The following is a 24,944-nucleotide window of genomic DNA, read 5'->3' on the forward strand; positions in this document are numbered from 1 at the left end:
GATGTTCAGTTGGCTGTTCTTAGAAGATTGTATCATCATAAAGAAAGCAATAGAAAATGAAATGCAATAAAACTTACACTTGCTGCTAGTCTAAAGGACTGATTCATGACTCGCGTGGCCACCACAAAAGACAATGGCGCGGCCACATGCGGCGTGGTTTCGGGAAGAAGCGTTGTTGCTTTGACAAAGAATCAGAAAAAATTTCGGGTGCAAGTGGGAATAAATAGATCGGAAGTATCGAGCCGAAAGACTAGAAGGGTTTTCCCGGCTGCCCGGCTACAGATCACGTGTAAGATTTATTGACCCACTATCATTGGTTAATCTATTGGCTATTGTTCGGCAGCTAAGTCGCTCAACTTGCTAACTGACTTCACCGATCGAATCTCGACAGAGAACGAGTCCAATCTCCACTCTACCACGACATCCTAATATACGCCATCACCCGCTCACCTATCTCATCCCCTAAGACACCTACGATTATCCTCGGGGAAGCAATACGAACACCGGATAGGGAAAAGGAGAAAGAAAAAAAAGGCAGAAGAAAAGGAGCAAGATCCAAACTAGAGGGGACCTCCCGAGTCACATTAAACGAGAAAACGAGCAAGATCATGCCCGCCGTCCGACCAAACGCCGCCGTGCGGGCCACGCGCGCCCTGCAGCAAAATCAAAAGACCACAACCAGACCCTTCTCGGCCACCCCGCGCGCTCCGGCCTCCCACGGCCCTCAATACGACCCCCCGACCGGTTGGCTGTTCGGCGTCAAGCCCGGCGAGAAGTACCAGAAGGAGGGATGGGAGACCCCCTTCATCTACGGATTCTGCGGTAGCTTGGCTCTTGCTGCTGTCGCTTACAGCTTCAAGCCTGATACCTCGTGAGTTTTATACTTTTAGTCTTGGATGAGATATAAGATGGAGGAAGAAGGGGTTAGGGCAGTTGCTATATTGTCCGATTGCACACGGGATATGCCATCTACCATGCTCTATCCTATCCAACACAGCTCCTAGCGACAATCTAATAACACCGGCTAACATAACTGCTTTCAGAATACAAACATGGGCTCTAGAAGAGGCGCGACGGAGATTAGAAGCCGAGGGCATCCTTGAGGACCCCGAGAAGAAGTGATGGATCCCAACCATAACCATATAGAGTGCGATTAACGGGAATGGAACTGCGGTACACTAGTTCGAGGCTCTATTTGTACATGAAACCCGGCTTTCCTTTTTACTCTCGTGCTGCCTCGTCCTTCTGGCGACGGTGAAGCTTCGATTAGAGAAACCCATCATAGACGGATCGCCTCCCGAACTGGTGAGGGGGGCTAGCTACCTACAAGCTACAATTCAATTTCTTCTGCTGCGCAATTCTCGTCTAGCCTGGCATCGTACCGGCCTTTTCTAGAACGTCTAGTCATCCCTGTTCAAATCGGTTTTATTTTTAACGATATTTTTAACAGGCCAGGTAAGTAAGTACGCCATTGCGCCGGATCTACACCATCTATGCGGATATAGAACAGTTCGTGACAAGACAAAAAATGCTAAACTCGCTTTTTCTCTAACATATGTGACTCCACTCATGCTCCTCGTCTCCGTATTGTCTAGCTTCTATCCAGCTCTTCATCTTATTAGCGACCTCGCCTGACTCTTCGTTCTCAGCTAGCCCGCAGTCAACCATCTTGCCCTTCCAGCTAATCTTTCGTACGGGGCTAACGACGGCCGCCGTGCCTGCACCGAAGACTTCGATCAAGCGCCCGTCTAACGACGCCTCGTGCAGCTGCGGCATCGTGATCTTACGTTCCGAGATCAACCACCCTTCAGGTGCAAGCTTCTCGTGCGCAAGGCTTAGGATAGAGTCGCGCGTTATGCCGCCTAGGATGGTGCCGTCTAGGGGCGCGGTGATAAGCTCCTTCTGGCCTGTCTCCTTATTGCGGATGGCCACGAACAAGTTCATAGTACCGACTTCGGTCACGTATTCCTCGGGTCCAAATAGCCATAGGTTCTGTTGGAATCCGCGGGAGGCAGCCTCCATTTGCGGCACGATACAAGGCGCGTAGTTGGCGCCGAGCTTCTTGTCGCCTACGCCGCCGGGCCAAGCTCGTACGGCGTAGTCGGTGGCCTCGAGCGACACGGCCTTGAACCCGGTGGGGTAGTAGGGACCCACGGGTGACGCTATGACAAAAAGTAGAGCCGAACCCGGCGCGCCGATGCCCAGGGTCTTCTGCGTGCCGATGAGCGTCGGGCGCAGGTACAGGGAGTAGCCGCGGCCGTCGGGGATGAAGCGCTCCTCAAGCTTGACGAACTTAGCAATCAGATCGATCAGGCTCGTAGGGCCGAAAGTGGGAAGAGCGATGCGGGCGGCGGACTTGTTGAATCGCTCCATGTTCTTGTCGGGGCGGAACAATCGTATTTGACCCTTATTATCGCGGTATGCCTTCATACCCTCGAAGCACTCGAAAGCATAGTGGAAGACGCAAGTGGCGGGGTCGAGGGAGAGGTTTTGGTAGGGCTGAATGGTGGGCGTGAGCCAGCCGTCATTCTTAGTCCATTCTATCGTCAACATATGATCTGCGAGCGTTAGAAATGACACAAGTTAGCGTATTATCTATATAAGTTATAGTATAGAGAGATCCTTAGAACGAGGAGTTAGGCGTACCTGTAAACTCTCTTCCAAAGACGAGTTCCGCGGGGTCCTTAGGGGTCTTAGGCGACTGTGTCTTAGTGATAGATAACTTCGTAGGATCTATATCTAGAGGTTTTGCCACTGAGGCTGCCTCGGGCTGGATGCTGTACCACCTGGATGCGCGCTGCAACGCGGGCAACGTATAGGAAGAACGCGGGACGGGTGCTCTTAGAGCTCTCCCGCACCGCGGAAGAAGTTGTCGAAGCATTGGCGAATAGAGAGTAGTATACAATAATCCAGGTTTGTCTGTGGTCAAATTTCTAGAGCAGACCTGGTGTTGCTACGAAACAGAAAAAGAAGCAGGAATAGAGAAAGATTATGTATCTTGAAAATGGGATCAATTGGACCCGATTGTATAACCTGCTTCCTTTGACCTAATGCTCTATGGACGGACCCGAACGATAGTAGCTAAAATAGCCCCGATTTCCCTTTATAATCTTAGCAAACTAACAACAACCATGACCCGACTCAATGGAAAAAAAAAAAAAAACTATACGGTAAGAGATGCAAGCGATCTCGGAGGAGTCTAGCGTAGTTACAAGTACGCCCTAAATATGCATTAACGGACAACACGGGACCAATAGCAAGCACGCTTTTATCCGACTTACAGCTGTGGTTTCCTTAGTATTTGTGGCGTAAAAGGGTCTAGAATGGAACAATTGCACCGCCACTGAGGCAGCAAGGGACCCCTGAGTGCTAGGTAGATAGGTAGACAAGAGCTTTAGGTAGGCTTGGCATTTGAATTTGTAGGTAGATTTACACATGCAGATAAACTCTATTGAATAGGTATGTAACTCTATCAACTCAAGAAACAGCCTCGTACTTGCAACCGCCCACGTACGTCATTTTTAAGTACAACTAGCCACGAGGTTCTATCATCCAAACTAATATAGGAAAGGGGGAACATTTCGTCCATCCTATCTCATACGACCCGTCGAACCCATTGCCGATTAGCCGGAGGAGGAACACGATCGTCATCCTGGAGGGATTAGGTATTGGGGGAGCGTGGGATCGCAGACATATGTTTATCTCTACGCGCGGCGCTACAATATGATGGTTGCTAGTCGTCGCATAACACGCCGTCGCCAACCATGTTCTCCTCGCTGAAGAGCTTCACTTCTCACATCAACTCCAACTATTCCATTTCGCAAACCATAACCTCCACAGCCGGCCCGTGGAAGATATACGATGCGAAGAAGAAGTCGACAGGCAAGACATATTCCGTCTTTGTCTTCGAGAAGAAGTCGCTAGAGTCGCACGGAGGCTCGCTCGGCCGGTCGGGTGCAGCCGCCTTTAAGCGCTCCGTAGACGAGGTGGTGGAGCGCCTGAAGAAAGAAGCTTCGTCGCTTGCTAGGCTGCGTCATCCGAGCGTCCTGGAATTAGTCGAGCCCGTGGAGGAAACTAGAGGAGGTCTTCAGTTCGTTACCGAGCCGGTGACTACATCGTTAGCAAGCCTCTTACAAGAGAAGGATGATCAGGAGAGAGTGAGCGGCGTCGGGGGCCGGTCGAGCCGATATGTCACTGAAGACTCGGGCGGTACTAGACGGAGGCGGGATCTAGAAATCGACGAGCTTGAGATACAGAAGGGGTTGCTTCAAATTAGCAAGGCTTTGGAGTTCCTGCACGAGAATGCAGGACTTGTCCATGCCAATCTCACCCCGGATGCTGTACTAATCAATTCTAAGGTCAGTTTGGACACTTTTCATCGGCTCTGAGGACAGCCTTTCAGAACTTGTCTCGGTCCCTCTGATCAAAGTTATCATCGTGCTTCGCTATGGATCATGAAACAATCTTCAAGAAATACCTTGCTAACGAGATGATAGTCCGATTGGAAAGTCAGTGGACTTGCTTTCTGTAGCCCACCTGAGGGCTCATCAAAGCCTACTTCAGTTCAGCCTATCAGCCTCTCGGAAGCTCTCAACTTAGATCCCAGGCTACCACGGCACGTCCAGATCAATCTTGATTATACTTCGCCTGATTTTGTCCTCGATAATAATCTCACCACATCAGCTGACATGTTCTCATTGGGCCTTCTATGTGTCGCATTATACAATTCACCTCATCGATCTCCCATAGAAAGTAGTGGGAGCATATCTGCATATAAGAGATTGTTCACATCGTCTTCGACGGTTCCGACATCTGGGAATGGCTTCCTGTCTAAAAGACCGCTACCAAGGGACCTTTCGGCCCACGTACTACCCCGATTAATTACACGGCGTCCCGCGCAGCGCATGACAGCCCGAGAATTTCAAGAGAGCGAATATTTTGACAACATTCTCGTTTCCACAATTCGATTCCTCGATGATTTCCCGGCTAAAACTCCGAATGAGAAGGCTCAATTCATGAGAGGTCTCAATAAAGTTCTGCCGTCCTTCCCCAAGTCGGTTATGGAGAAGAAAGTATTGCCAGCACTGTTAGAAGAACTCAAAGACAAGGACTTATTGTCTCTCATCCTTCAGAATGTCTTCAAGATTATGGATCTGTTGCCATCCTCGAGGCGAGCGTTCTCGGAGAAGATACGGCCGAGGATTAAAGATATATTCGTCGTCAATGCTAAACAGTTGCAAGAAAAGGATCCAGCTAGGGATGCTGGATTGATGGTTGTTTTGGAAAATCTTAACCAGATTGCTGGGAACTCTTCTGGTAAAGAGTTTAAAGATGGTAAGCCTGTCTTTCCTCTATCAATTGCCATAGTCGGCCGACATAAGCCGATATTCGCTATACCATTACTATTGCTACTTACGTTACGTACCACGGTTCAATACCCATACAGCGTTATGTGATGAGCATAGAATACCTTCGCATGATTGATCAAGGATAGCAAGGTTTTGCGATAACTTCGATGTTACTACTTACATGAAAATATTGGAGTCGTACGTTTGGTCTCAAGCTAACAATGTCACCTAGATGTCCTACCGATTGTTTTAGTAGCCATCGAGTCCCCGACACCTTCGCTCGTCGATGCTGCTTTACGTGGTCTGCCAGTCATATTACCAGTTTTAGACTTCAGTACTATTAAGAATGAGCTGTTCCCTATTGTCGCTGCTGTCTTCAGCAAAACCAGCAGCTTAGCCATCAAGGTTCGCGGATGTCGAGCTTTCGTCATTCTTTGCGGCGGCACGAACGAATCATCGTCGGCGGACGACGGACTTGACGGGATAAGCCCCGAGAAGAAAAAGATGTCTTCATCCAGCGCTCTAGACAAGTACACAATGCAAGAAAAGATCATTCCGCTCATCAAAGCTATCAAAACCAAAGAGCCTGCAGTTATGATGGCCGCGCTAGACGTACTACGAGTTGTGGGCGACAACGCGGATGCCGACTTCGTAGCCATGGACATCTTACCCATCCTGTGGAGCATGAGTTTGGGACCTTTGTTAGACCTCAAACAATTTCGGTCTTTCATGGACTTAATCAAGTCGCTTTCGAGGAAGGTTGAAGAAGAGCAAATGAAGAAGTTACAGGAGCTTTCCGTCGTGAACGGAGGAAGGGCGGTGACTCCTACTGATGATTTCATTGGATTTGGGGGTGTTAGTGGAATAACGTTTGATTCAACGAACGGGGCCACGGAGGATGATTTCGAGCGGCTAGTGAAAGGGAAATCTGGACCGAGCACGAGTATGAATGATACAATGGATGCAGGTTGGGACGCGACCCCAGCGGCAGCAACAGTCATCTCACCACCGATCAAATCACCTCAATTTTCTTGGTCGACACCAAGTCCTACTGCTAGTGCTGGTACTGGACCCAGTCACTTCGGACCTCCCAAACCCCAACCTTCTTTCCGAACAGTTACTCCAGATCTTAATTCATTTGGTACTCTAACCCCTTCATCTACCCAATATTCTCAGCCTTTACAGCCGTCTATAGGCAATACAATTAAGACCACGTCGACTACACCCCAGAATCCTCCCGCCACAGTCAACTGGTCCACCTCGGCAGCAGCGACACCTAATCCTTGGGCTTCAAGCTCATCTAATCCCATATCCCCGCCTGCTTCGTCTTTCGGCAATGTAGCCACGGGGATGTCAAATTTGACCCTTGGTCAATCAAGGCCGACTATGAGCCAATCATCTTCATTCTCTCTTCCTCCACCACCGTCTAGTGGAGGCAGTACGCCCTCGGGGTTCAGCTTACCTCCGCCACCAGGAGGTCCCCAGAGACAGAGTTCGACACTATCAGCATTCGCCCAACCGTCTAGTGGTCTCGGAGGCTTATCTCATCAACCAGCTGGAAGCATGAACAGCATGGTGAACTCGGGATTAGGAGGCATGAACAGAGATATGAGCAGCATGAGCAGCATGATGGGCACCATGAAACCTATGGCACCAAGCCAGTCTACCCCGCAGCCACAGCAGCAGCAGCAGCAGCAGCACCAACCCCAAAGGTCGGGCTTGGATAAGTACGAGAGTTTAATATAGGCACACGAGGAGGAAATGTAACTTATACCACCCGCGCTACTAGTAGGAGCGCTCTACGTTTTTTTTTAGGTTGGTCATCTATGTAGCATTCGGACCAGAATGCAAATCCCGTAATTAGATATGGTGGCGCGGATACCCGGATAATTGATCTCTTTCAAGGGCATCCAGTACAGTCTTATGTTAATGTGACTAGTAGCGGCTTTCGAAGACTAGATACAGGAGTTATAGTAATGTCGTTCCGAGATATCGCTATTTAAGTCGTCTTACTCGTAGTAGTATTTTGTGTAAAGGATGGTGTCTAGTCAACAGTTTACATTACATATGTGGGATATAGCTAATAACAGTCATGACCTTGTTACTGAGGTAAACCACCAGCGAGATATTGGATAATAACCAGCTAGTTCTAGAGTCTCTTCCTGATAACATGCACTAATAACTTAGGTACATTCTAATAACCCTTCATCTATTCCAGACTTATAGTCGCATAACGTATGTTATGTTATCTACTTATCTATAGATAAAGGAAATTCTACGGTGAGTACCTCCCAAGCCTATAATGAAACCCGCAGATAACTCAAGTTAAGCGCTTCTCATACCACCTCCGTAGTTACCATTTTACTCCTTTTCGGTATTTAAACTCATTAGGTACCTCCTAAGCCAGTTATTAATAAATAATATTCCTATGATTTACCAGATAACTTATTAGCAAGGCCGCTGTTAACTTGACGATAATAGTTATCATTAGAGCCAGGTCTTAAAAAGATATCATTTGCTTAACACACGGGATCTGTAACCTTGTCTTTACTTCTACGTCACTAGGCCCCCCATAGTCTTGAGTGAGAGATCTGGCTTTCTCGTATCGGCTGTCTCAATGTGTCTTCTAGGAATTTTTAATGCGGGCGTGGAACACTTCTTGTAAGTAGTATGAGCTATAGACATAAGAGTGCTCTTCACCAGTCAAGGCAGTGATAACTACTAGAATCTCTTCGGGGGCGCCCGATATCCCCACCGAAGTCGAGATACGTCGACCTTGCTACTAGCTGTTGCCTACCAAGGCAGTCGTAGTATATTAAAAGGGAAAGTACCCCTGTATATTCGGTCTAGGTAAACTAGAAGCTTTAGAGATGGCCAGGTTGTCGTGACAGTGGCGTGGGTTGTAAAAGACAACAACCAAAGGCAGTAGAAAAAGGAACCTACCAGATTTGAAATGACATGTCCAGTTATACGAGCCGGTTGGTCCAGTTCTGATAATAGATCAGTTGAGCGCGACAGGCCAAGCATGGCATAGCATGGCAAAAGGCTTGTAGCACGCTCCGCTATATGCGATGCATCCCCCCTCCTTATGGATGTTCCACGCGGATATTGATTTAGGTACATACTACAGTATGGATACCATTCTCTCCCCTCAACTTGGCTTTCCGAAAGAGCTCCAATACTAGCCTTCCCCCCCTCCGGGCCGAGAGCTGTGCGGGACTTCGTCGCTCAAGACAATTACTTATGCAGATAGCCCATACAAACAAGACAGAAGCTCTCAAATTGTCTCAACGGGTCTTTCAACCATGCTGAGTCTAGAGACTCTAGACCAAGCCGCCTTTTTCTTTTTTCTTTTTTCTTTTTTTTGCTCCTAGACATTGGCGCTGCTGCGGTGTCGCCGTAAATTGCATACGAGTAAACCAAAACCAAGCCACGTCACGCCCCGTCTGCTAGCACGGCCGTCTTCTCCAATTTACCACCTCGCCGTGGGAGTTGCTGAAACATGGCCTGTCGTGGATCTGCGACATAAACCCACCGGTCTCAACCTACCTATTCCTAGTTGAGTCGCTGGCGATCGATCGTCCTGTCCTGTTGAGGGTGTTCTCTAACGGTAACTCGGTAGGTCTAACTTGCTCCCTTGCTCCCTTGCTGTGTACTTCTAAAACATCGAATATGTAGATTAGACCGCTCTTTATTTAACTAACTAGCTAAAGTTGGGTTGCGTCGAATGGGAATAGACTATAGTAATGGTTCGGTCATTTGGCAGTCATAGTTGAGCTATTGCTCGGTAATATTACTTCTATGGTAACATGAGCACATCTCACATCTCACCGCGCACCGGCACGTACATATGTCAGTCAGTACGTTAATACTGTATTGTAAGGTTGATACCTAGGTATGTATCATGGTAAATTTTATTAGAAGTCATCGCAATGCTATAGACGTACCTAACTAACCGATTACCTGTCTACCTCATTTCTAGTAGATTAAGACCCCTTTACTGTCGACAGGTAAACAAGCCCCTCCTGCAGACTTGACCTATAACGTAGTTTCTCATCTACTTTCCCCCTTGTCAAAGGTAACGTACCGTGAAATTGTAGCGTCCGTGAAAAAAACGCCATCTTCTCAATAGCGAAATTGCAGGGCAATTAACTTGGACCGTGCCGAGGTATAAAATAAACTCGACAGTGCATCATCTCCCGGACGGACGGTCTGCATAATGCTGTGAGACCGAAAATCGGAATGCTTTATGCCATCTTCCCTCGTCGTCTACCTGCATCTACTACTCTATTTCGCGAGGATTCTAGCGCAAATTGTACTTGGTATCGTTTTACCAGGTACGCACCGAAAGTGTCATTGGCGTTGCAGGTTGAGCGACAGAAATTCCCGAAATGAAATCCATTTTAGTTTTAAAGACGAGAGATAGAAAAGGTCAAAAGAGAAAAAAAGCCCAGAAACGCCTTGCTGTGAAAGAATAAATGCCGTCCCCGGGATATGCCATCCTTGTGCCGCGAATATGATCAGTAGAATTAACTGACGTCAAGAAGTTAGTCGTAATTATAGTTATGAAGGCGAGTAGATTGCTTCATAGTCTCGAAGACGTCATGGCTCTGGTTTCGGTTTCAGTTTCGGTTCTAGTTTTGGCGAGTTTTCCGGCTTAACCACCGTAAAAACATGTCGGCTCTTGTAGCCTTCTTCTAGCTTAACGTCGACCTTTTGATCGGGCTTCACCATGGGGTGGCTAAGATTCCAACCCGCGCGACGGCACAGCTCTGCAACGATGACGTCGCAGTCGCCGAGAAGGTCGATGTCGAAATTAATATGGCTGACGGGCGTGCGCGATATATATATTTGCGGGATATGCGGCGGTAAGTAAGGCACAACTTCAGAGACAGGTGCAACTTTGAGCGAGGTGCCAATTACGATGACCAGATCGACGCGGTCACGATCGTGCTTAACTAATCGTTGGCTGAACTCATCCGGTAGCTCCTCACCGAAGAAAGTAATGTCGGGTTTCATGACGCCAGCAGCGGGGATGTCGTATTGGCCGTCGTCGTCGTCATCATCGTCCGTGCTCTTACGCCGGGTCTTCTTGCCGGTAGATTTGTTGTAAGAGCGCTTGCGCTTCACCGAGCCGTTAGTTCGGAGCGCAGCAATGCATTTGATGCATCGCGGTATATTGCCGGCTTTGATGTCGGCAAAGAGGGTGTCACCTTGGACTTTGTGGCCACATTTCTGACAGGTAGCAGTTGCAAATGAGCCGTGGCACTGGACAAGCTTGTCTGGTCTGATACCCGCGTTTGCTTCGATATTATCAATGTTTTGCGAGTAATTCGTTAGAAGCTTGCCTTCTTCCTGAAGCTTGGCGATGAAAGCGTGGGTTGGTGAATACAATCCCTTGGTCTCGGGAAGAATGTCCTTTGCCACCGAGTAAAAGATGGTCGGGTCTTCCCGGAAGATATCTATGTTAAAGACTTCTTGAGGGTCGCTAATGCCTAAACCGAGCTTCTCAAGTTGCGAGTAGAGGCCAGTTTCTTTTGAGCGAAAATCAGGGATTCCGAGCGAAGTAGAAATTCCAGCTCCGGTCAAGACGACGATGTTTCGCGATGCTTTTAGCAGAGCCACAGCGTCGTCAATTGTGTTATACTTGGGAAGCTTGGCGCGCTTAACCAACTCACGCGTCATGGCCAAAGTGAGTAAACCGAAGTAGGCATGATCTGGAAGCCCATCAAGGAATGCAGGCGGCCGTATTCCAAAGGCCGTCAGTAACTTCTTGACTGTAATTGCGCCAGAGTCAACTGTAAGTTTGCAGAACTCTTGGGGTCCAACAGCTCGTAACTGTTGGCGGTACTGCACAGCTTCTTCTGGCGTGACAGCGTCAACTATAAGGCCACGTTAGAATAAATTGTAAAACAACGGAGAGAGAGTTAACTAATAAGAGGAAGTAATAAAAAAAGGGGGAAAGTAAAGTAAATATGTAATTACCATCATTAATGAACCTATCCTCAGAGATGTCTTCGATGACATCCTCAAAAAGCGACTCGGTCTCCCACGAATCGCTAAGGTCGTTGATTCGCTCCTCGAGTTCGTTGCGTGCATGACCATGCGGTCTCACATTAAGATGGCCGACGACTTGGTCATCCGCAACTTCAACCCGGACTTTGGGAGGTTCCGACTCCTTCACGGGCCAATTCTTACGAGGTCGGCCGACGGGACGCTTTGCCTTCATCGCGTTTGCTATAATTATTGTTGGGATAAGTGGCGTTGAGCGATGAGATAAAATAAAATAAGATAAAATAGCAACTAAGAGCGAGAAAGAGTCAATTGCGTATGATGACCGAATGGGCAAATCGGAATCTGGGTCTGTCTAATGAGTCGGTTTAATAAAATTAGGCGGGCCTAATTGATCGGCTGCCTAGTAATTAATCAATCAACAGGAATTTTGCGCGGTTGAATGACGAAGTGAATTGGTTCCGTGAAATCTCTTTGGGGGGGAACAGGGAACAAGAAGAAGAAGAAAAATTATTAGCGGGAAGGGATGAAGTAAAAGAGAAAGAAGAAACAAGACAAGTTTAACCCTGGAGGAAATATGGTTTGAGAAACTACCTATCCTAGCGAGATAGGTGCCGGGGATGGTCAACGCGTCTTGTGTGTGTTATGTGTTGTGTATATTGTGTGGTGTTATTTGGGAATTCGGGTCGGGGGGGAATTAGAACAGGTAGCAGTGGCAGCTGTAGTAGTAGTAGTAGTAGTAGTAGTAGTAGTAGTAGTAATAATAATAAGTCACCTACATGCCAAAAGTGTACGTAACAACACTATGATTCATGAAGGATTGGGCGCTTCTTGGAATTTCCGAATTTCGTAAGGGAACTACTTGGTACGAATTTAACGAATTTATTACAACAAGAAGACCCGCATAAGTTAAATCTCGGCGTTTGGTTTTGAAGAACTTAATTCCCTCTTATAATTATTAATGCAGGTTGGGTAGGTGAGGTAAGGTAAGGTAAGGTAAGGTAAGGTAAGAGCAGAAAGTCATGTAAAAAAAAAAAAAAAATTGAAAGGGAAAGATGCGACAAGGAGATAGTCACCATGCGTAAGAAAGAGAAGGAGGGAAAAAACGATGAGTTTGAAACTTCAAGAATGATAAAGTCAAGTACTAAGCGAAGATGCTGATAGGCTACAAGGGACAGTGTGCCACCCATATTAATTGTAAGAGTATGATAGGGGGGGCCATCTCTCACTCCGGTCTAGAGCGGGTTTTTAAAATGCTTTTCCCTTTTTTTATATATTAAATATTAATCCTGTTTTCTATTTTACTATGTTACTATGTTGAGAGGTATGTATCTTTCTTCTATCTTCTATCTACCCGGGTTTAATTATTGCTTGTTTGCCGCATTTCCCATAATGTCCATAATGTCCACAACGTCGAGGCTTGTATTAAATGTTTGCCCTGACAAACTCTGCATCATCCGACTGCCTTGACTGCCTTGACTACCTCTTTGACAACCTTGGTAGCCGAATTGTGTATCCATATCCATGTTAGTCACTTAGAGACGCAGGCGCTATATTCATCCGATTCATTCCTACGGCCCGGGAAGATGGGAAGATGGGAAGATGGGGGAACATAGGTATTTGGTATTTACCATTGACCACTAACCAAATAATTCCAAGTCCTTCGATGAAAGCCCGAGGTATGCCAAGACTCTTAAGTTCCCGCAACTCCGGATAACTCTCATCTATTAATACCGATTCCCGCCTATTATATAATTCAAATTGCGCTCCGTGTTCCAATCATAAAACAAGAAAAAATATTTTTTTTCTATTAAACCGACCATGCTACGAATATCGCTGAAGACTCTGAATATGTCGCTTGTAAGCTTCGATGTCACTGCGAGGAGGGTTCTAGACCTTACGAGTTTAAAAAAAAAAAACCCGGGGCGAAGCGTCACAGATGCAAATCTAATTACCGCTAGTATAACTCTTATTACTAGTACTCTATCGCGATCCATCGCGCACAATTATTCTGCTTCTGCCTTAAAAAATCCATCTGAATTCGCCAGACAATTGTTACTGCTGGCTGTACTTCGCGCTTACCATGAACTCCAAGTTTCTACGAGTTGCCTAATCGGGAAATTTGTTCAACTGGCCGTGATCTGATGAGGCAAAGGCAATCTCGAGAAATGGTAATTCCTTAAGCGCAAAAAATAATAATAATAATATAATAAATATATGTAACGATAGAGGAACAAACGAGCGCCACGTGGTAGGGGAATCAGCAGATATGCTACCCCACAATCTCAATTTACCTCAAGAAGCTAGTCGTGAGAAGAACATGCCATCGCTTGAACCTAACCAGGATAATTCTGTCTAATAAGACTGAAGACTGATACATACATAGTTGCCATCCAACGCCAGCAACCGAGTACCCAAGAGTAATTCGCAACGAGCGGGAGAATTCACCACCTCGAATTCATTTTCGCTTAACGTGATTCCCAACAGAAAATTCAATGCTAACCATTGGCATCATTAGGTTGTCTCCTTTTAGAGTCTTCAAAGTCTAAAGTTCCCAAACCATGATACCCGTCATGATCTTATCCATCTCGACCCAAGGCCTGACTCAGTCTGACACCACTAGAGAAAAATCCACGGTTGGTGCCTAATCCTGGTTCGCAACTTTGATTGTCATGAAAAATATCACCTTGTTTTTCAACTCCCTGCCTGAATTGGCTGATAGTCAGTCAGTTAATACGTGTATTCGCTATCATGCTTGACTGAATGTAACAGCGAGGTACCTTAAAAACCAATCTTCATTACAGAAATGAATGGAATGAATAATAACACACAACAAACAGAGATCATAACTTGGAAATTAATTACCAGTTAAACACGATCTTGTAGAGTTACCTATCTTCCAATCTTCGTACTTTTATGCTATACTATGCATTTATCAGAAGTATCGCATACTTGAGAGTCATCAAGAACAAACCCCCTTTCTTAAACAGATCAACCACAGCCCATCAAATCTAAATCTACATCCTTCAACTCATAGGGTTACATACATACATACATACAAATTCCCTCTCAATTCCTCCGGACACCCAGTAACAATCGCATGATTTAGAATTACGTATCGTTACATACAAGGGCCTACTCGCCGTCGCACAACGCAGAGGCAGTGCGCAGCCCCCCCCTAATTGTCCAATATATTATCATATATATACATGCACGTCCCGCCCTATTGACATCTAGGACATCCGTATTCTCCGAAAACCCATATTTACCTCTTCCCAGTATCATAACAGGACAAGACAGCAGCCCGAATCCTTTTAAAGCTAACTCGTATACCTACCCCCTAATCGGTCTATACATACATACATACCTTCTCTCCTCTTCGCTACCTAGGTATAGACTCACCAAGATACAGTACCATGCGTGCGTGCTAAGGCAATCCGGGTCGAATTCCGCACGGCGACCAACGAGCTTGGGATCACCCGTGACAGCTGCGTCGTGATTCATGCCGTGCGACGGTAGCACATGCGCATCTAAGGATATCCCCCCTCTCTGATTCTCCAGTAATGAAAAAAATGAAAAATAAAAATACTGCAAGCGCATTTACCAGAGCCAACCCAACTATCACAGCACCAAACTATTGACGACCAGGTAACGGGTTATCATAAGAACCTATTAAACCGACGCGAGCCAAGGAGGCTCAATCAAAGTCTTCTAAACAGAAAAAAAGCATATATATTAAAATATCCATTTCCCAGGTAAACATTCTCACAAGGTCTAGCTCGGTGAATCAACAACAACTGCAACTCCTCTAGTTAACCTATTAAAACCCCCCTATCTCCCATTCTCGCAAGTACCCCGTATCCCGTAACATATAAAGACGTCCCATGCCAACTCCGAGCGAATAAAACTCCCCTTAAACGCAGGCCACCGAAATCTGGCCCCCACTGTAGTAGTTACCAGTTAGAGGAGGAGGCAACTCGGTGTAAAAGGCCTAACATACCTTACATGCCCAAATACCACGGTTGCGTAGCTTTCGCTTACCTGCTTGACAGCCTGCCTGGGACGAGGCTGGGAGGCTTCCTGCTTGATATTCCGCACGGGTAAAAAGAATGCTCTAGATAATATACTATACTATACTGTGTTAGATAGAGGCGAGTGAGTAAAGGGTAGGTGGATAGATCTTCTATCATATGCCCACATAGGGCTCGCCGAAAGCAAGTAGTATGCGGGCCAACGTACGTCCATACGTCCGTATTGGTAGCTCTACAACTCCCGGCTCTGTCCTACGAGGTTCTCGGTGTAAACAATCGAGTTGTCAACTTCAGATGTCTACTCAAGTCACATTCGGGTATTGCTCTAACCAGTTAACATTATTAAACACCTATAATTCATCTCCATATAATTTCTGCCACGTAAAATACCCTTTTACTACTTCTCATCCCCTCTTTACTGTACGACGTTTTGGTATCTATGGACTCAATCCTATTGCTAACCAACACACAAAGAAACACGCTCTACCAATCGTACTGACACCAAACGCCGACGTTTATCTATAGTATTTAATATCTGCATCCCTGGCCTAGAAGCCCAATACTGCACCAGGTATGTCAACGTGAAGGTGCCAAACTCATTTCCAATACCCTTTTACCCTAGCACCATCATTCTAACACCCTCAACTATAATATCCACACCCTCCGTCTCAGTAGCACAAACCAGGAATCGCGAACCACGAATTACACATTCCCGCGAGAGATGCTTGATGACGGCTGTGGTTCGCCGCGGCCGTACTCGACACGGTAGCCCAGTAGATAGTCTTTTCCGTAGGTCCTGTCGGGATTGTGCATGGCCGGAATAGTAGACCGAACCAACAACCCTGGTTGACTTTAGCCACGGGGCGTAGATTAATATTATGTACGAGTTGTATTCTAAATGCTTTCGCTCGTTTTCTGTGTGTGTGTTCTCGCTATCTCCAGATACCATAGTATCGGGCGAGATTGACATGGGGTAATCTAAACCAAAACTTCGTTCATGCCGCCTAAGAAATAGATTTTTGTTTTTGGGGTGGTTGTGGGACGCTGAGCCGAGGTACACTGGAGGGACTAGAATCTTCGATCGACATCGGTTCCTCCGTTAGGACAGGTGCTGGCTCCAGGTCGCTGTGCTCGCGATTATATAGCGGTGAAGGTGTCGGACGGGTTGGTGGGAAATCGCGATCTCCAGTCCTCTCTATCGGAGACCACCCAGCTGCTACACTGCCAGCAATGATGCCAGCCATAACCGTAGGCGCTCCTAGTGCTGAATTTGATCGTGATCTTATCGACCTGGAGCGTTTTCTGGAATCTGGAGTAGGTGCTGGGGAGGGAGAGCTGAAACTATCTTCGCGTGTTGGAGTTTGCGGCGCCTTCACTGAATTCGATCGAGAATGCGACGGGCTCCTCGTCTTCGAGATGAAATTGTCTCGGGTTTGTCTGACGGCAAATTTCAAATTGTTCAGGCGGCCACCCTTAAGCTTCTTCAGGAATGCAAGCTCGTCTCTAACATCAGCAAGAACTTCTGGGTACTCCTCGAAGCGCTCCTCATCTGAAATTGTTAATCCAGGGATGCCACGCTTCTTCTTAAGGACGTCGGGAACACATTTGCTGATCAGCTCATCTGGAATAAGACGAAGGACCATTCCAATAGGAATGGAAATGACACCGAGGACGATTGCACATGCCCACTGAGGGCCCGTCTGTGTTGGATCGGAACCAGAAATACTAAAGGGGGCTCCACCAACAAAGATGATGAGGACTTGAGCGCCAGACACAGCAAGGTTGATAATAATAAAATACCAATTCTGCATCAGGCCTTCGAAAATGTTGAAGTGATTGTCCAAGCGACGATTGCTATCGCATTATTAGCATAGTTCACAAGTTTTAACCACATGCATTTGTACTTACTTCCATTGGTTAAAGATTTGCATCCATACGAAGGTGTTGAAAACGAGGGTGTCGCGTTGCGGGATTTGCCAGTCGCCTTCCCCGACTATACCAATAGAGATTGCGCCGTAGTAAAGTATGAAAGTAATTGCCAACTGGTAAATAGCCTGGCCAAGAATCATTTTCCACATTGTTACCGAAATAATACTCGCACCACGGCGCTCTGGTTTTCGGTCTAAGCAACTATCCTGAGGAGGGTCAGTGGCAAGGGCAAGCGCTGCGAGAGTGTCCATGATCAGGTTGACCCAGAGAAGCTGGACTGCTGTTAGTACAGAGCCCTCGTCGCTGCTGGAGACAGCTGTGACGAATGTCAATACAACGGCGGTAACGTTAACGGTAAGTTGGAACTGGAGGAAACGCTTGACGGCATCGTTTACAGCTCGACCCCACTTCAAGGCCTTGACGATACTGTTAAAATTATCATCCATAAGAATGATAGCAGATGCTTCCTTTGCCACTTCCGTACCAGCAATACCCATGGAAAACCCGACGTCCGCAAGCTTCAGGGCGGGCGCGTCGTTCGTACCATCACCGGTGACAGCAACGGTTTCACCTAGATCTTTGAGACGACGCACAAGAATGCGCTTGTCTTCGGGGCTAGAGCGCGCAAGCACACGGAGGCGCGGGATGATCTCGTTTTGTTGGTATTTGCTTAGATTCCGGAATTCTGGTCCTTCCATCACCAACCCATCTGGCTGCAATATGCCGCATTCCTTCGCGATAGCCTCAGCAGTAAGTTTGTTGTCACCGGTGACCATGCGAACAATCACACCAGCCCTTTGGCATTGCTTAACCGCTTCGGGAACACCGTCACGAAGAGGATCCTGGATGCCGACCATACCAATAAATGTCATGTTCTTGAAAATGTCCTCGAATATCACCTCGTTCTGGTCGCCCTCGGCGCGTTTGGCACCTCGTGGAGGCCATCTCTCAAAATCGCGGTAAACAATTCCGATAGTTCGCAGAGACCTGGACGCATAATCTTCAATAAGAGCCTTGACAGTTTCCACGTCGTCCATAGTGATGGGGGCATTCGATGTGTCCTGGGTAGGGTTACGAAGAATTGCCGAACATTTCGTAAGCACAATCTCGGATGCTCCCTTGACGTATAAACGAGCGCTGCCGTTCTCAAGCTGCACAACAACACCCATGCACTTTCGGCCAGAATCGAATGGAATGAGCTGTAGCGTCTTCGCGTTCGATCGTTCTTCACTTACTGGACCCATACCAAGATAAGCCTTAGCATATTCCAGTAGCGCAGTCTCTGTTTTGGATCCGATGAAAGATTTCACGCCGTCTAACTCGCCTTCGAAAGCTGTCGAGTTAAGTGAGATTGATTTCAGCAGAATCTCTTGAACTCCACTGCTGAGAGTGCTAGCAAATTCCTTCTCGGATAGCTCCTCTCCTTTCTCAGAAGGTCCGCTTCCGAATCGATGAGACGTTCCGATCGTCCCAGAAACAACCGTCATCTTGTTTTGAGTTAAAGTACCAGTCTTGTCGGAGCAAATTGTCGTCGCATTTCCCATTACCTCGCAGGCTTTCAAGTGACGCACTAAATTGTTGTCCTTGATCATACGGTTTGTAGCAAAGGCCAGCGCTAATGTGACAGCAAGAGGCAATCCCTCTGGCACCGCAACGACGATAATAGTAACCACAACGATGAAAATCTCGATGAATTGTTGACCCTTCTGGGACGGTGTCATACTATCGTTCGACGGGACCCGGACCAGGAACAAGATGAATAACACAATGAACAAGAGCAGACCGGCAGCGCCTCCGAGCTTCGCAATGTATTCGGCAATAACGTTGAGCTTGGACTGAAGGGGTGTTATCTCGGGGTCTTCGTTTAGGGACATCATCGTTTTGCCGTAACTCGAGTAGACACCTGTAGATGTAGCCAGGAAAGTTCCCACACCTTCCATCACTCTGCCTCCAGACTGGATGAAAGGATCTAGCTTCCTCGTATCTTCTCCGTTCTCGATAGCGGCAAACACATCATCGGCCGGCCTTTTGCGAATGATATCCGACTCACCAGTTGCTTGCGATTCATCACACTTGACATTGAAGCCTTGAATGAGGATACCATCCACAGGAATAAGATCGCCAGGGTCCAAGTGAACGACGTCGCCGGCCATGAGATCGAAGATAGATATCTCGACGGTTTTACCTGACCTGATGACTTTGACCAGTCGATCCTGCTTTTTCCGGTTTAATTTCGCGAATTGCCTTTCCTTTTGCCAATCGTTCAAAGATCCAACCAGTACCACAATAACAATGGCCACAATGATAGCTACGCCTTCGATCCATTCGACAGATGGTTGTCCATCCTCGTGCTCGGTGCCAAATGTCTGGTATAGACCGACAGCAAGCGATACTACGGCGGCGATGGAAAGCAGAATCAAAACCTTGTCATTGTAAGTGATCCACACCAATTGCAAAAAGCTCTTGCCTTTCTTCTCGGGGATTCTGTTGTCTCCGTAAACTCGTTTTCTATCGATGAACTGCTCTTCGGATTCATGTTTCCGGCCAGTATCTGAGCGAACGACAGGTGTCTGTGGACTTTCCAAGCCTTCATTAGCCAACTTAGACGATGAACGGTTTGTCGCCTCCTCGAACGAGATTTTCCCTTCCAAATGCTTTTCGTCGGGGCTTAATCCAGTATCACGATTAGTGCGAAGCCCCTTTTCCATCCCAGCAAGACCTCCAAGCTTGTAGAAAGCTGATAAACTTTTCGGGTTAAACATCTTAGTGAGTTGGCCAGGGCTATACGCGAAGGGGTTGTTCTCCACTTCGAAATCGGCCTCCTTGCCTTGATCCGGTTTCAAGGCATCATCATCCTTCATTATTTTCTCATTATCGAACGAGTGCTTTGATACGGCACTCTTCTCGCCTTGCCATGATGTCGTACCCGTCACCGTATCGCCTTGGGAGGAACTAAATGATCGCGATCCATCTTCACTATCGACCGAATTTTGCCTCGAACGGTGGTGATTTTCCGGAACGGAGAGGAAAGCCTGACCTTTCTCGATTCCCCTTGCAGTAACAGGACTGGAAACGTTGTGTGGGCTAGTCGGCCTACTATCCCTAGCACTATCGAATGAATGCGTTTGTCGCGCTTCCCCCCTAGAGCTCACGGTTGACGGCTGTGATGTTAAAGGAGCGGCGGTTCTTTCAGAGGATGTCCAACTCGCCGTCAATGCAGTCGGGCTTACCGAGTCGTCATGGGGAGATACAGGCGAGTGATGAGGAGCGGCGGCTGCAGACTCAGTATCATTTGTTGTGTCAATTGTAATAGTAGGCCTAGAGGACGAAGTTAGAATGACCCAAGAAACATAAAAACAAAATGACCTATTATGCTTCATCTGTTGAAGTTGACTTACGCTCTCGCCCTCCGGGGTGTCCCCTGGGAAGCGTCCTTACTGGGTTCAGACATTTCGCGTATGTCAGCGGAAGAGTTGCGTAGAAGTCGTTAAATCTGAACAGCCTTGGGACTGAAGGCTAAGATCTAAGTATAAGCCTTAAGGTGAGCGCACAGGCATTGGTCATCGATCGAATGCAAGATCGGCAATGGAGAAATGCTGAGGAATGGGATTATCAAGACAATTGACGTCCCAATTTACAAGGGATACCGATTATTATCTATCAAGTTCGTAATCTTAACGCAGGCACGGTCGGGACGTCTCCGCACAGACTGAGGCGCAGTGAAGTATGTCGTATAGCGCACGTATTCGTCTTCTGTTTACTCGTCCCTTCGGCGTGTTTAGAACCGAGTGGTCGACCACACAACAATATCTCTGGTTGGGAATCGGTAGATGCGAAACGATGGGACGTGTCTATGCTAGCTGATGTTTTCAGAATCGCCGCAGGACCTGATCGGTAGCGGCCAATGATCCACGGGCAAGGTTAGAGGTCGAGAGGGCCGTGGCAGGTCAACTTGGGAATATGGATGTCTTGCAAGAATGATAGAGTTATAAACAATACGGTCCGTGGTATGGGAGTGGTAGCAAGTAAACGAGGTCCCAAATATCTGACCGGTAGCACCTTAAGGGCAGGCGAAAGTCGCAATATGCACCTATTGAAAGGTTTGAATTTGAGGCTGAGCAGACTAGCACCTGTTTAAAGTTGCCTCTTCCTCGAACGGAAAGATGTAACAGCCGTCAAAGAGGGAAGTTAAGTTACTAGGCAATATCCAATCCTGAGGGTGTCGAGGAGGCCAATTTTGTTTGTGACACACGGTCTTAGACCGCACCCTTCCGTACTTAGGGCCAGGTACTGAGGAGTAGGAATATTAACAAAGAAAATAAAATAGACTATTAAGACGGCGGTAGAGGAGTCACGGATTTCAGCAATCCAACCTCGAAAAAGGAGTGTGGAAAGTTGGACAGAGGAGGGAAAGTGTGTGAAGTGCAGTGCAATTGAATCAATGGAGAGATGCACATACCTTAGGTACACTACATACCTAACATATTATCGCATAGTGTAGGTACTACAGAAAACAAGCTCAAGCTAAGGTACCAAGTGAGGTAGGTACCTAGACTAGACAAGTGTTACGATAAAGTTCAAGGGTCTAATAGGTACCTAGATACCTAAACACCACTTAGGTTACAGGGCCGAAACGCGCTAGCAGGCTAGTTAATAAGTCTCTTGTGCCACGCACGCAAGTTCCCTCCAAGGTCAAGCGAAATGGTTGCACCCCGAGTCAATCGCATCTAGCCAATTGCGAACTTTCCAATTATGCTACCCGCCTGCCCCTGCCCGCTAAGATATTTGACGGACCTAAAAGTTTTAAACCTTCCGTGATCGTAAAAGAAATCGGGACAGCGCCTCCCTAATAGCATCATCAAGTAATGTATCAACACAGTACCTAAGACAGGTTATTTAAAACTAATAAAATGTATTGCGCCAAGGTCCCATAGTATCAATATCAGCATGACAAGAAACTCTTTAGCATTGCTAATTTGTCACTTGGCACAACAAAACCCGAACCGCGTGGTCGGTCTTGGTAAGCCCTGGTAAATTACAAAAGACAAGAAAAAGAAGGCCTGATCGTCGTGTCATACCCGCCGGTTTCTTCGAGATATGATAAGACGTAGGTGAGGTACGCACGATACATACATGGTACATATATACATTGCATATGCAAATTGACCTTGGCACCGTGGTACTTTCGGTTATTACTCGTCAGGGTAAGTCAACGCAGCATTTGGCGAATTAGAGGATCAGAATATGGCTTGGCAAAGGAGGCTGTGCTTTTGGAGCGAAACCTCAACGATCGGAAGCCCGTATTTTTTTCGGATCCACCTCGATCCAGCTGAGGTCCATTTTGTTCTGTAGGTAATACGTACATAGAACATCCTTTTGCCTCACTCAGGAGAGGGAGGGAGGAGGGATGGAGTCTAAGATATCATGATATTTGAGAAGCGGGAACTGGTTGGACTTAAATATAGGTCGTGAGGTTGAGTCCCTCTGTGTAACATAGTAATGATAGACTAGTTAATATGTACACCTTTTTTAAGGAGATGTCACATATAGTTTATAAGTTAGTAACTACATGTAGGTTAGTTAGTTACATACTAGATGTATAGATGTCGAGTTTGCAAGTTCTTACTGCATATCTAACTAACAAACACCGAAAACATCGAAGTTTTAACCCATCCCGATATGACTTTCTGTTTGTCTCTTCTATTCTGATCCCCGGGCAAAGTCGCGGTCTCTACTTATGTATTAGTGTCTGACCTTGGTTAGGCTTTCATACTATGTACAAACTATCACCTAACTACCCCATAGACCCAACTTCCACTTAACATACTCCATACTTGGCAATATGCCTCGTGTGTTCAGCCAAGATGTCCCAAAAGTTGCTCTTCTCAGGGACGGCATATACAATATGCACTTTTCGCGGATGTTGTAGCATATAACCCGCATCGTTGTCGTCCTCCGACCTAAGACTGACCAACCCGGTGAGCAATATGTCCTCCAAGTCTCAACTAAACCGGAAACGAACGTCACAGGGAATCAGCCTAGCCAGTCATATCAGCCTCGTTGTCGCGGGGAAAAAAGCCCAAAAACTAAATCACCAATACTAATACTAATACTAAGGATAAGGATGCTACGTAAAGATCAACAGCAAAACTTGCATGTTCCGTCCACGTGGGACGCTTGGAACCGTCTCTCATTGGGAAATATGAAATGTCTTTCTCATTACTTTTCTGACTGTGTAGTAGACGAGCTAAAATACTACCCTACGTCGTCTGTGTCAAAGCCTCATTTGTCCATAGGAGAAGAGGATGAGTGGCTTGCAGTCAGCAAACGCACGCTCTTAGTAACATCCTCTTCCCTTTTCCCCCTTTCGTGTAACTTTCCTATAACTCACTTTTGCTCAAAAAACCTCAAGTTGAACACACCGGGAGCAGGTCATGCTTTCGGTCATATCTTAAGGGGGAAATTTAGATACCTTTCCCAAAGCAGCATTAACAACACAATTATAGCTGTATGCTACGCGCATATTATTTATTAACCAAATTCGTACATAGTAAAGACTTCCCCATGTGAAAATATGGAGAATGGCGGGTGCGTATTTCGCAGCTATCGACGTGTTCCGCCAGTCCGCGCCCCGGCCTTTTTCATTACACTATCATGGCATTTAATGCTAATAAAATACGCCCTAGCTTACATCATGCTGTCCATATACCGCATAGTAACGTCGGCTATCATGAGCGATCCTCGGGTGACGATCTTCCTAGATCTCTGTTACATAGAAAAAATTGTATCATCTCCGATCTCGACTTCATCATGTATGGGGCCATTGTCAAGGCAGATTCTCCAACATGAAATGTTCACGGTAGACCCGTGTGTTCGGATGAAAATGTTACGACAAAAGACCGAGCATCCTAACGATCCTCTGTGTCCCCCAAGACAAGGAATGTTTGTCGGGTGTGTAGCAGTAAGCTCTACATGGGATTAACATGGGATTGTCAAGGGATTACAAGCTGTCGGTATCATAAGCATTTTTACCGAATAGTTGTCTCATTTTTTCCCTCTTCAACTTGTACATTCATCCCTTTAACTTACAGCACAGAAGGACTAGTAGCCTCTAAAGACCTCCGATGCATAATTGCGGCTCAGCCGTAAAATTCTATATCGCTCCTCTTGTCATCAACATATGATGCTATTCGTTTCAACTTTTTAAATTTAAATAATGTGGTAAAGAGATACGACAGGTACGATGGCGAATATTAAAAAAGTTGTCGGGCCTCAAGAGCAGCCTTAACTTATGTAGATATCCCCGAGGTGAGGTACATACATATATTACGTAGGTACATCTGCTCTTCAACTAAATATATTAAACTATCTACTCGAGATAGATCGCAATATATCTCTATATGAGGAACATTCACCTTACCAATGTATCACCGAAACTTAATATAAAATTTATAGCAATGCGGTACTAAATCTGCAAACCGGAGGCACAGCAATTAACCTATGGGATTCTGGAAATACATGCAGTGTAGAGCATGCCAAGGCTGGGGTTCTGTCGTCCATCATCGTCGCGACTCGCGAGCCATCTAGCTTCAAGAACCTCCTCCCTTCGCGATATAGCACATTC

General features: G+C 46.6%; 5 protein-coding genes across 5 annotated transcripts; 2 read left to right on the forward strand and 3 right to left on the reverse strand.

The window, feature by feature from the left end:
• The first annotated feature begins 486 nt into the window (after positions 1-486).
• On the forward strand, positions 487-1,335 carry F4817DRAFT_211205 (ESSS subunit of NADH:ubiquinone oxidoreductase-domain-containing protein). The gene is made up of 2 exons (XM_049298687.1): positions 487-871; positions 1,044-1,335. Exons 1-2 carry the CDS (start codon positions 609-611, stop codon positions 1,120-1,122), a joined length of 342 nt encoding a protein of 113 aa, XP_049162571.1. The 5' UTR covers positions 487-608; the 3' UTR covers positions 1,123-1,335.
• F4817DRAFT_325921 (branched-chain-amino-acid aminotransferase) lies at positions 849-3,165 on the reverse strand. Its single transcript, XM_049301828.1, has 2 exons — positions 2,647-3,165; positions 849-2,558 (listed from the first exon to the last, which is right to left on the reverse strand). Exons 1-2 carry the CDS (start codon positions 2,879-2,881, stop codon positions 1,549-1,551), a joined length of 1,245 nt encoding a protein of 414 aa, XP_049162572.1. The 5' UTR covers positions 2,882-3,165; the 3' UTR covers positions 849-1,548.
• A 280-nt stretch (positions 3,166-3,445) lies between these two features.
• F4817DRAFT_325923 (ARM repeat-containing protein) lies at positions 3,446-7,463 on the forward strand. Its single transcript, XM_049301829.1, has 3 exons — positions 3,446-4,358; positions 4,497-5,334; positions 5,581-7,463. Exons 1-3 carry the CDS (start codon positions 3,765-3,767, stop codon positions 7,092-7,094), a joined length of 2,946 nt encoding a protein of 981 aa, XP_049162573.1. The 5' UTR covers positions 3,446-3,764; the 3' UTR covers positions 7,095-7,463.
• A 2,399-nt stretch (positions 7,464-9,862) lies between these two features.
• F4817DRAFT_211267 (SIR2-domain-containing protein) lies at positions 9,863-12,214 on the reverse strand. Its single transcript, XM_049298688.1, has 3 exons — positions 12,140-12,214; positions 11,334-11,585; positions 9,863-11,230 (listed from the first exon to the last, which is right to left on the reverse strand). The coding sequence occupies exons 2-3, from the start codon at positions 11,575-11,577 to the stop codon at positions 9,951-9,953; spliced, it is 1,524 nt and encodes a 507-aa protein (XP_049162574.1). The 5' UTR covers positions 11,578-11,585; positions 12,140-12,214; the 3' UTR covers positions 9,863-9,950.
• A 3,941-nt stretch (positions 12,215-16,155) lies between these two features.
• F4817DRAFT_211340 (calcium-translocating P-type ATPase) lies at positions 16,156-21,027 on the reverse strand. Its single transcript, XM_049298689.1, has 3 exons — positions 20,719-21,027; positions 17,300-20,638; positions 16,156-17,245 (listed from the first exon to the last, which is right to left on the reverse strand). The coding sequence occupies exons 1-3, from the start codon at positions 20,769-20,771 to the stop codon at positions 16,396-16,398; spliced, it is 4,242 nt and encodes a 1,413-aa protein (XP_049162575.1). The 5' UTR covers positions 20,772-21,027; the 3' UTR covers positions 16,156-16,395.
• Positions 21,028-24,944: the final 3,917 nt, after the last annotated feature.

The sequence above is a fragment of the Daldinia loculata genome, assembly GCF_022478755.1.
Source record: "Daldinia loculata strain CBS 113971 unplaced genomic scaffold F4817scaffold_5, whole genome shotgun sequence".
NCBI classification, from domain to species: Eukaryota; Fungi; Ascomycota; class Sordariomycetes; order Xylariales; family Hypoxylaceae; genus Daldinia; species Daldinia loculata.